We start from the raw sequence: 11,417 nt of genomic DNA on the forward strand, positions 1-11,417 counted from the left end.
AACAAAGTAGATTTTAGATTTTTCTATAAACACACGGACACAGTCACCCTTATACACACAAAATGGCTGCATTTCACTCTTTTAATACAGTGCCGAAGGTTCCAGTCAAGAGTTTGAGAAAATTGTAAAGAACTTAATATCATTAAACAAACTCCACTGAACAACGGCTACAATCCGTCCATTATCGATAAAATTATAATTGATGTTAAAATGTCCTACGCAGTAGACTGCCTCAAATTCTGTGATTAATGTGGTTAAAGCATTTTCAACCTTTATGTGTCAGACCTACCTGAAACTCGCTCTAAAAAATTTAACTATGCCGACGACATGGCTCTTGACTTCAGACATAAAAACCTCCACGTTGCAGAAGATGTACTGTGCGAAGATCTGATGGCCATGAATGGTTTCTTTGCGAAATGGAGATTGAAACCGAGTGTGACCAAAACTGAGACTTCTTGCTTCCACCTTAACAACAAGTTGGCGAACACAGAACTGAACGTCGAATTTAACGGAACCCGACTAAAACATAACAAGCACCCGAAATACCTGGGCGTCACCTTAGACCGTACACTCTCCTTTAAAAAACATTTAAGCAACGTAGCCGCCAAACTTAAGACACCAGCTGGGGTGCCTCAGCCGAAACACTCCGATGTTCAGTTCTTTTCCTTGTTTACTCCTCGGCCGAATACTGCGCTCCTGTCTGGACGAATAGCCCCCACTCAAAACTAGTTGACGTCCAAATCCACAACTCACTTAGAATGATCAGTGCAACCATCAAATCCACACCCACGTATTAGCTCCCCGCGCTCTGCAACATTCCACCAGCTCATCTCCGGCGATCGGAAGCTCTCTGCAGAGAATTTAGAAAAATACAAAACAATCCCCAACTCCAAATCCATGAAGATATCGCTCAACTAGGGCACAGGCTCCGCTCCAGAAAACCTCCAATTCAAACAGCGGCAGCGCTTATATCCAATAACTTCCACCTACAAAACGAATGGGCTCAGAGGTGGCAAAATAGCGTTCCTCCAGATAACCGCAGCGTTTTCCACGTTAACCAAACTGTTCCAGGTTCTACACTACCGAGAGGAACCTGGTGCTCCCTAAATCGGATCCGTACAGAATGCGGTGTTTGTGCGGACTCTCTGCACAAATGGGGCAAATCAGAAACCAACTGCTGCGACTGTGGAAGGCGACAAACCATCCGCCACCTAGCATACGATTGCGAAAAAAGACAGAGCCAGTGTACGACAACAGACTTCTTGAGGGCCACTCCATCGGCTGTTGTTTGGATTGAAAACCTAGATATTAAGATTTAACCTTTGTAAACATTAACATTTAAAACTAGACTGTGTTATTACCATACGATAATTATAATAAATAAGTATTTTCAAAATATTTAACAAAATCTAAATATGGGTAAGAGGGAGGTCTATATGCTATGTTTTTATCATTAATTGGAAATTTGACCCAGGCTTATTCAATAATTGTATCTAACGATATTGTATTAAATTTTAAAATCGATCTAACATAGATAACAACACCCCTTCCCATTCTATCTCTATCACAAAACTGAACCCTTCGATTCTAATTATCCCACTTTCAACTCAGCTATTTAACCATGTTTCACTCACCCCAACAACGTCACAATCACCAGAAACCACTATATCCTTAAAATTCCAAACATGTGCAATTTTAAGTTTTTTTTTCCATTAAAATTCCCTATGCATACCTGTACATACATTATTAATTTATACAGTGTGTCTTTGGTAAATGAGATGAGAAAGTTCTATATACTTTTATGTCATAAGAAGACAAATATGCCAAAACGGCGAGAGTATTAAAAATACCGACATTCCAATCTTTCGAGCCGTATTTTTTTTACGAAACTATCTGTATGTCACGTGAAATGGACAAATAAGGAAAAAAAATCTATTAAGCCAGTCAAAGTTATAGCGTCCGTTTTAATGAAAAAATGAATTACAAAAACATTGTCACACGAAAAGTATAGGTCTCGCTTGTTCGCATCTGCATCTGAAACGATTAATGGCTGTATCCTTGCAAAAAATAGGAATTACATCCGCTCACCCTGTCGAGTTTGTTTTTCCGTAACGCGGGGAAATTTAACCGTATAAAATTACCGGTCAACATGGGGAATTGTTTAGAAGCTTCACAGGTCAGGTTATTTGTCACTCGGCAAAGATCCTTTACACGAAAATTTCTACGCCAATCATCTACGAACTTTTCGATGTACACTTTCTTCTAAAAAAGTTCGGGCACGCCAATGGCAGCCTGTCGCATCGCTTGATTATTAAGAAAACAAGGCGGACGATCAAGTACAACAGGAAATTTTGAAATAATCTCAGAAAAATACTGACGTATTCCATTTGCGGAATTCGTTTCGATTCATGACCGAATGGCAAAGAAAATGTCAAAAATGCGGCTTCGGGATGTCAGTCCGACAGTCGGTTTTACAATCGCGTTAAATCCTTCGTAAAAAAAGTGGCATACGTTGTATCCGAGATGGTTATGGATCAATTCGTGACGACTTATAGAAAAGACTACTTGTGGCCGTACGTGAGAAGCTTGGGGATCAGGTACTACGTGTAAAGTCGTATTTTCAGTAGCCTAAAATATCATTGCGTGCATAGAAAACGTCCCATTGGGAACTTTTGGGAAACTACTGATCAGATAAAAAAAATGTGGTGTTTGAAATACAATTTTATATACTGTCGAAACTCTATATGCTTTTTTTTTTTCGTTATAAAGTATTATAGGCACTTGAAAAATAACAATACGCATATTTAATTATTTTACATACATATTTTAACATCTACTTTTATATAAATATTTAAGAACTACATTTAATGTTTCAAATAAACGGTTATTTTCTTTTGAATTTTTTTAGTATGTCAATACGCATCTCGTAATTTGGCTTGTATTTTCACCATTTCTTCGAGAGGGGCATCTTCCCCATGACGCATAAACAATTTCTCTAGCAGCTTAACTGAATATAGGGCTTGTTGAATGGTTGGTGGCGGTCTCAGATCAACTTCTTCCTCTTCTTCTTCTTCTTGGTGCTCTTCCTCACCCAGTTATCTAAGAGAAGCAATATCTTCCCCCCTTTTAATTCTGCATCCCATTTCGTTGGCCTTGTAAGTGACAGGCAAATGCTTGATGTTCTTAAAACATCGTGGGTTAATTGGTTTTCCAATCACGACTAGCTTTCTTTCTTCTTTCCCACTCATATTGGCAGCTACTAACACAGTTATACGTTCTTTAGAAAGTTTTCCACCCACAGACTGAAATTTAGGATTTTTAATCTGACGTCGTTTTGTAAAAAATACTAGTTTCTGCTAGTTTTGGCCACGTCTTCTCCAGCCAATCATTAGTGACGTTTCTGTCGACATCACGGGCTTCGCCCCTTATCTGTCCATAATTTATACCATGTCTCTGTTTGAACTTCCCCAACCATCCTTCCGAAGCCTTGAAATCGATACCGCCAAGCTGTTCAGCAAACTTTTCTGCTTTTAGGTTTACGATAGGTCCAGAGAGTGGTACTTTTTTAAGACGTTGCTGTTGGAACCAATGCAACATTGCCCGATCCAAATTTTTCAAATTTGGGCTTTCTTAGGTTTTTACTAGAACTGCCTGCCGCTTCAACCTGAATGATTTTTTCTTTGCACTTCCAAATCGTGGATACAGTCGACGGTGTAAGTCCGTATTCTTTTCTCCCAGTTCTATCTCCCGAATTAAAGCAACTTTATGATTCTATCGGTATAGAGAGTGGCAAATTCGTTATACAGAGTGGATTAATACATAGCTAACAACTAACCTAACCATACAACAATACAACAAATTTTTTTCGTAATATAGACTTTTACGTTATACGAGTTTAAAATATTTCGCTCGGATTTAGATCGGGACTGCATGCTGGCCATTCCGTAACTCGAAAACCGACTTCTGTAATGCAATCTTGCACGATCCTTGGGGTGTGCGGCCTGGCATTGTCATGCATAAAAATGAATTCTTCTCCCACCCCAATTTAAACTCATACTAAAGCGTATTAAATTGTCTTCCAGATGCCATGTATATTTTTTGGGTCAGATGAATAATTTCTACAGAAAAAAAAAACTAAAGCCAAAAATTTACAGTGGATCGATTTCTATGCACGCAAGTTTGGGTTTTATTTAACACAAAATACTTCATTTCTACGTTGACCTTCTACGTGTTCCCAATCCTTTATATAGCATGTTTTCTTCTACAATTTGAACTCGTATAGTTAGCCCTGTTGTTCAAGAATTTCAAAATAAAAAACACTGGACTCTTAAATTTTCGATTCTCAATCTACACTAAGTAAACCTAAAATCGCGTTCGGGAATTTACTGTAAATATTTATTAAAATTTATTAAATGACATATAAAAATTAAAAAACAAAAAGACACTCACTGTCACATATCACCGTCACTATGTATTAATTGCCCTTCAATTTTGGTATCAAGATCTTCATTAGAAGAGCTATTAAGATTATTCTCCGAATTCTGCCTAACCTGTGTTTTTATTTCTTAACGCTTTTGATTTAATAATTGTCTTGGAACTACTTTTTGAATTAGTTCTTTTTGGCAGTCCATGCTTCTCATATGAAAATGTTGCAATATAGACAATAGTTGTCTTCATCTTCATTCATATCATCATTACTACTCCAGTTTCAGCGTCAGGGTCTTCATTATTTCTTATTTCTTTTTCCATTAAAATTCTTCTTTAGACTCTGTCTAATCTCTGTTTTTTTTGCCAGTATACGAAATTATTCTTTGAATTTTGGAATAGTTCTTTGTGCCAGTGCACCTTATCCATACTTTGCACACTTGCATTTTCATTTGTTGACTCTTTTGATTTAATAAAGGCCTCGGACTTACTTTTGGATAAGTTCTTTTTGGCAGCCCATACTTCTCATCTAAAAAAAAGTTGTTCCAGTGCCTCCATCACCACATCACCATCACTTACTATCAAGGCCTTCATTAGAATAGTTCGAAACTAGCCTTTTCTGATATCCATTTCGCTTTAAACTATTCCTTGGATTCTAACCTTGACTATTTTAGTTTCCGAAGGGCATTGGACCTACTTTTGGCTTAGTTCCTTCAGCTTGAAACCTTTTTGGAGTCTGCAAGGGTCTTATTTGTTCCTGAAAAATAAAATTTTTTGTGGTCTCATTTAATATATATATATATATATATATATATATATATATATATATATATATATATATATATATATATATATATATATATATATATATATATATATATATATATATATATATATATATATATATATTTAAATGAGACCACCCTTATTGTTTTTGCAAAAGAAAACCAGAAGATTTGTAAATAGTATTGCAGTAGCCTGTGTAGATTTTTTTGACAAATCAAGTGTGACCACAGTATGGTAATGTTGTCGGGCTTCCCTTTAACTACTATAGCTAAGCGAATTTCATAGGCCTCACCTCGAATGCCTCCGTGAACCTTGCCGCTGCTTAGATAAATCTGGAGTAGCTCGTCCGGCATACCAAGTCGACACCTCTGGTCATCTACTTGGTCCAAAAGCGGAACTCGTCAAGGCTCCGGATGCACCAACACCCACGATGGGCCGCTTCAACCAACCGAACGTGTTTTTGCAAAAAGTACGCGGTTATGGAGAGATTGTCGAACTTCCTTTCGTAAAGCTGCCCGTCATCGAGTGTACACTAATTTTAAATTCCACGAACCATTCATCTATTCATCTGACCCAAAAAACAAACATTCCGTTTGAAAGACAATTTAACATGCTTTAATATGAGTTTAAATTTTTCAAGAGTGCTGAATTTTTTATATGGGTAAGCAAGAGCAATAACAGCTCCAGAGTCGCTATTAGTCAGTGGACAGTGAGAAGAAGACTGAAGGAGAATAACTTGATCCCAAAAACAACTGCGATTGGTCCAAAACGTACTCCAGCTCATCGACAAGCAGGCCAACGCTTTGCAGGGGATCATCTGAATTGGACATTGGACCAATGGGGGTCAGTTCTGTTCTCAGATCAAACCAGAATGTGCGCACGAACCGACCCTGTTTTCATCCGTAAGGGCGACCGTTACCAAGGAGCAGGAGGTTTAACAAGATTGCTTTTGAAAAATCGTCACCCATTGTTTTGATATCTTGCTTCTGCGGATCACTATGGAACTTTCGCAAAATCGATGTCATTTAATTGTGCATGCACCCTGTATAAAATGTCCTTCACATCTCGTCGAACTTCAAAGTTACAGCATACATCGGTAAATATTAAAATTTCCACAAATAATATCGTTGGCGAATGATATTTTGCGCCCCGTATAATTGACGAAACCTGAAACTCTCTCACGACACGGTTTACGATACTGTTCAAATGAAATTACCCCATCTGTAACGGTTTTCCATATATCGCCAATAATTTACTCACAAAAACGGAAATTTTTAGGATATTTTAGATTTTTTGCCCATAAACTAGACACCCTGTATATGATTCAATCATTCTTCGAAGCAGAGGTTAGAGCCTTGGATTTTCCACGTTTCCTGGTTCAAGAATTTTTTGAAAATAGCAAATGGTTTTCGAGAAAATTTCAATATGGATTTTTCAAACATCCCGAGTATGTGATAGACGAAAACCGCAAAAACAAAAATTGTAGCTATGACGCCGTTTGAACCAACTAGCCATATTTTTTACGGTTTTGGATTTGAAGTAAATTGCTTCAAATTTCGCACACTTATCGTGTTTCATAGCACTGTCCAAAAAACAGTCGAAAAAAAGATGGATGCCGGCGTCGGATCGGGGCCATTTCTTATAAGCTTATGTGCCTCGTGGAGGGTTAAAAAGGAGTCAGATTTTAATTTTGTAGCTCACACGGTTCGAAGGTTATTCAGGAAAAACCAAAAGACGAGAAGGGAGAACGGACAAACAGACAAAAAAAAACTTTTTTTCCACGGCGATCCCGTAGGAATCACCGTTACCGAGTTATAATTTTTTATACGAAAGCAGATACTTTCGAAAAGCAAGCATCGTCCAAAATTACATTACAGAAGTGAGATTTTGGAGTGGCCAGCATGCAGACCCGACCGGAATCTGTTCGACCATTTATGGGATGAGCTAAAACGGAGAATTCGAACTAGCCTCGTACTCCAACCTCGATTCCAGAGCTGATTGCTGCAGTAGAGGAAGAGTGGCTTAACATTCCACAAGAAACAATAGCGAACTTGAGTAAGAGATGTTATTAAGGCAAGAGGGCGTCATACCCGTTATTAAGATATAAGCGTTGGGTTGCTAATTGTCAATAATCCTATTTGTTTTTAGTAATAAAAAACAGTTAATTTGACAGTTTTTTTACTATGGTAAACCTAAAAAGCGGAAATAAGTTGTCTTTCAAACAGCATATATTTTTATATTTGATCAGTAGTATTTAAAAAAAATGAAAGCGAAGTCTAAAGTTCACAATGGGCCGATTTCCATCATGCACGCAAGTTTAGTAACACAATAGAACTTTCTTTGAAGAAAAAAAAAACACCCACACACACACACACATTGGAAGTTCGACTATCCCTTAGTTCTGAACAATTATCTACCATCTGCGAGCAAATTGTCAGGTAACGGTTAACTGGGCCTTGTGCCCATATTTCCCGGGCTTAGCTTCAAGAAAAGTATCCCTTTATCTACGAATGTCTAAGGACGGCCCCACCCGACGACATCCTGGCTAGAGTTCACAGGGATCGCTTACGAACTACTTACCAAGTGGACTACAGCAAACTCGGTACGGCAGATCAATGGGACCGTTCATGAATGAGTTATTTTGGTTCTTAGGAGAGTCAGCACCGTACGACCAACTCGTCCGTTCAGCCGGATTCGATGGTCTACCACCATGTCCCGAACCAGTGAGACTGCCAGCTGACGACTGCAAAATTCACCGCAAGGCTCGTATCAGCAGCGCCAAGCCTTGCAGAACGTCATATAAATCCAAAGAAGCTGAATATTACGGTAAAGTCTGTTCTTAGATATAAGAAAGTGACTAACTGATACGAATTAAGGAAAGACCCGGCCAAGCTGTAAGAATGAAATATGGCCGAACAGGTCCGTATTTTGCTTAGAGTTTAATTATTTGGGGTTTTGTTAGGAAAGATACTATATTTATTTATTTATTTATTTATGTATTTATGTTTAAATCTAAAATAAAATTACAAATTATTATTATCACCTACTTAAATTACTTAAAATTATTCACATAATCTATCAGTATCACTATCGCTATCATCGCCTGTTCTAATTATTATTTGTTCTATATTATTTGCAATATGGATATACGATTGTTCTGCCTTTTCTACATGTTTAACAGAATTTGCCCAACTTTGTGGAGGAACGTTAAAAACTTCGGTTTCTATAAGTTTGAGGACATTGGAGTCAACACGGCGAAAAACATTGTTACGACGAATGGCAGATTTCAGTTGGTGCCAAACATGTTCAATGAGATTAAATATACAGTGGTGGTGGAAGCCTTAAAACTGTACGCCCTAGATTTTTTGCATAATTATCACAGACGTATTCCTTTTGTAGGTTCAAGCTTTGTAGAACCTCAATTAATTGATTTTTGATATAATCTCCGTGAAAATAAATGCCGTTATTACACATGTAGTTTTGGATTGTTGCTTTTTTGTCACATGAGGAACAACATTGGTCAACTGTCTACTGTGATAACTTACATTGTCCATTATAATGACGCTATTAGGAGGAATGTTTGGAACTAGTTTGTTTTTAAACCAACTTTCAAATAAATCAGCGGCGGTGTCTTCATCGTAATCCAGAGCAGAATCTTTAATATTTTTCGCAGACAGAGAAAGTCCATTTGGAATCCAACCATCTTTAGATCCAGCATGCAAAATAGTTATTCTTTTACCTCTTTTTGATGGCGCGTTTGTTTTACACTTATCAGTTGAGTTAACCCAACCCTTTTCCGGGGTATTATAAGTGTCAAACCAGGTTTCATCCAAGTAAGTAATTGACCTTTGTTGTTCTCTGTAAATCCCATTTTTTCCTAAATATTCCAGTCGCTATTTACCGGATTTGTTTTGAAATGGATGCTTCCATAAGATTCTCTTGGGACAAACTGTTATAATCATGAGCTATAACCTTCCTTCAAGATGCCTTTTACTCTAATATCCGATTTTGATTTGTGTGACTACAGACTGTATTATTGACCCACCATACTTTTATTTTATTTTATATATAAAACATAATTTAAATTTAAATTTCGAAGCGAAAAGTGTGTGGGTGTAAAACTTTCTAAAAACAGTGTTAGTCGCTGCCAATATGAGTGGGGAGCTGGTCGTGATTAGTAAATCAACTGACCCACGATGTTTTAAGAACATCAAGCATTTGCCGGTCACTTACAAGGCAAACAAAATGGGATGCAGAATTAAAGGGAGAAAAATATTACTTCTCTCAGATAACTGCCCTGCACATCCCCATATTGCAAATCTACGGAATATTGAATTGGCATTTCTTCCAACTAACCAAAACAACAAGTGTATTACAGCCGATGGGCCAGGGCGTAATCAAAAAGTCTTAAAAGTCGATATAGGAAAAACATTTTAATGGAAATGATCGAGTCCGAAGACAAATTTTCCATAAATATGTTAGATGCAGTCAACTTTATTAGTAAAGCTTGGAAAGAGGTGAGAGCAGAAACAATTCAACAGAATGCGAACAGGACTTGGAAGATGATCAGCCACTAAGTGAGTGGATAAAGCAGTTTCAAACAACAATTACGTTTACAAGTGAGGAGTTGCAAGATTTTATGGTGATAGATCAGAATTTGCCTACAACAGCAGACTTGTCGGAGGAGGCCATATTAGAACAAGCAAGAAAGGGTGAGGAAGAGTACCAAGAGGAAGAAGAAGATGAAGAAGTTGATCTGGGCACCATCATTCAACAAGCCCTATATTCAGTTAAGCTGCCAGAGAAATTTTGTATGTATTATTGGGAAGATGCCCCTCTCGAGGAAATGGTGAAAATACATGCCAAAGTACAAGATCCGTATTGGCATACTAAAAGAATTCAAAAGAAAATGACCGATTATTTGAAACATTAAATATTTATATAAAATGTTCCTAAATAGATATTTTAATATTTAACTCTTTATAACGACAATTGTTTATAACGAAAAAAAAAGTCACTATATAGAGTTTCGGCTGTATGTTTAATAAACACATCTTTGTTTGCATCCCAAAGGCGAAAAAGATATTGTCAGGCAGCGTCCACTACTTTATGTGTTTTTTTAAGCTCTTTCGTCAAAGCTAAAAATATTTATACCATTATATTTAAAATTTTCGAAAAAATCTTAAAAATAGCCGTTTTTCACATGAAGCGCCTCCTACCAACTCGTAAAAGGATCAATATCGTGATATTGACATGCCAGAGGAAGCTTCTATAAATATTCTCAAAATTAAACACAGTTCGTCGAAATCGGATTGTCAAAAAAAAAGTTATTCAACTTTTTCTAAATCAATATTTGACCCTTCCCCCACCCTTCATTTGACGAGATGGAAAAAAATTGTTCAAACGAAAGAGTTTCCTTATATATATAGTAGATTACGTTAAAACTAATTTTGATATAGGTTAGTTTAAAATATTTCTGAGAAAACCCGTTTGTTTCTATTTTGCAGTAGAGGTCGCGCCCCCTGGTGGCCATTTCATGAACTTGAAAATAGTTTCCACCTCTTTCTCTTTGCGAATTTAGTTATAAATACTATAAAATAGTGGTAGGACTAACGGTTCCTGGGTTTTTATTTTTATTTTTTAAATACTTATAAACGATGAGTTATTTCAAAAAGTCGAGACGGTATACTTCGAATCACACTATACCTAGTTAAGAATTGAACTTTTAAACGTATTTATGGGATATTAATGTGGTTCTGTTAACTATTAAAATCATTACAGCGGGAACTACGAAAGGCGGTCTATCTTCAGTGACGGTCGGTGCCACAGAGTACCAAGACGCCATATCGAGACTCGGATATCTCATAATCAGGGACAGGATCCACGACCCGAGGCGTCGTCCGTAAAAATACGGAAAAAATGACGTTTTTACCAAAAGATTGTGATATTATTGAATTAAATATAAAAGAGAGACGTTTCGACTTATTTTAAGCATCGGACTCATAGCCCGACGGAATTCAACGGAGCAGAAATATGGCCGCACAACAGCGTTATTTTTAAGTGGGACCGGATGATTAACACAAAAATTCCCACTATCGTGTATCTCTTTCAGTAGTCAGACACGTTCTCATTTAATATTGAAACTATAACGGCATGTTCCAAGTCCAAAATAAACCCTTATTTTCTACGTTTTCCACGGGCCTTAA

The 11,417-nt window shown here is 37.1% G+C and overlaps 1 protein-coding gene across 1 annotated transcript; it reads left to right on the forward strand.

The window, feature by feature from the left end:
• The first annotated feature begins 2,091 nt into the window (after positions 1 to 2,091).
• On the forward strand, positions 2,092 to 11,117 carry LOC132705151 (uncharacterized). Its single transcript, XM_060675585.1, has 5 exons — positions 2,092 to 2,597; positions 5,497 to 5,680; positions 7,693 to 7,813; positions 7,864 to 8,037; positions 10,993 to 11,117. The coding sequence occupies exons 1-5, from the start codon at positions 2,524 to 2,526 to the stop codon at positions 11,115 to 11,117; spliced, it is 678 nt and encodes a 225-aa protein (XP_060531568.1). The 5' UTR covers positions 2,092 to 2,523.
• Positions 11,118 to 11,417: the final 300 nt, after the last annotated feature.

The sequence above is a fragment of the Cylas formicarius genome, unplaced genomic scaffold, assembly GCF_029955315.1.
Source record: "Cylas formicarius isolate icCylForm1 unplaced genomic scaffold, icCylForm1.1 PGA_scaffold_7__23_contigs__length_41026272, whole genome shotgun sequence".
Classification (NCBI taxonomy): domain Eukaryota; kingdom Metazoa; phylum Arthropoda; class Insecta; order Coleoptera; family Brentidae; genus Cylas; species Cylas formicarius.

What these genes read in the sequence shown, in the direction of transcription:
- LOC132705151 (XM_060675585.1), top strand. Translation starts at nt 2,524, where the DNA reads ATGGTTATGGATCAATTCGTGACGACTTATAGAAAAGACTACTTGTGG. An exon ending in GTGAGAAGCTTGGGGATCAG is followed by an intron (nt 2,598 to 5,496) that starts GTACTACGTGTA and finishes CGAATTTCATAG; the next exon opens with GCCTCACCTCGAATGCCTCC. An exon ending in CGAACGTGTTTTTGCAAAAA is followed by an intron (nt 5,681 to 7,692) that starts GTACGCGGTTAT and finishes TCCCGGGCTTAG; the next exon opens with CTTCAAGAAAAGTATCCCTT.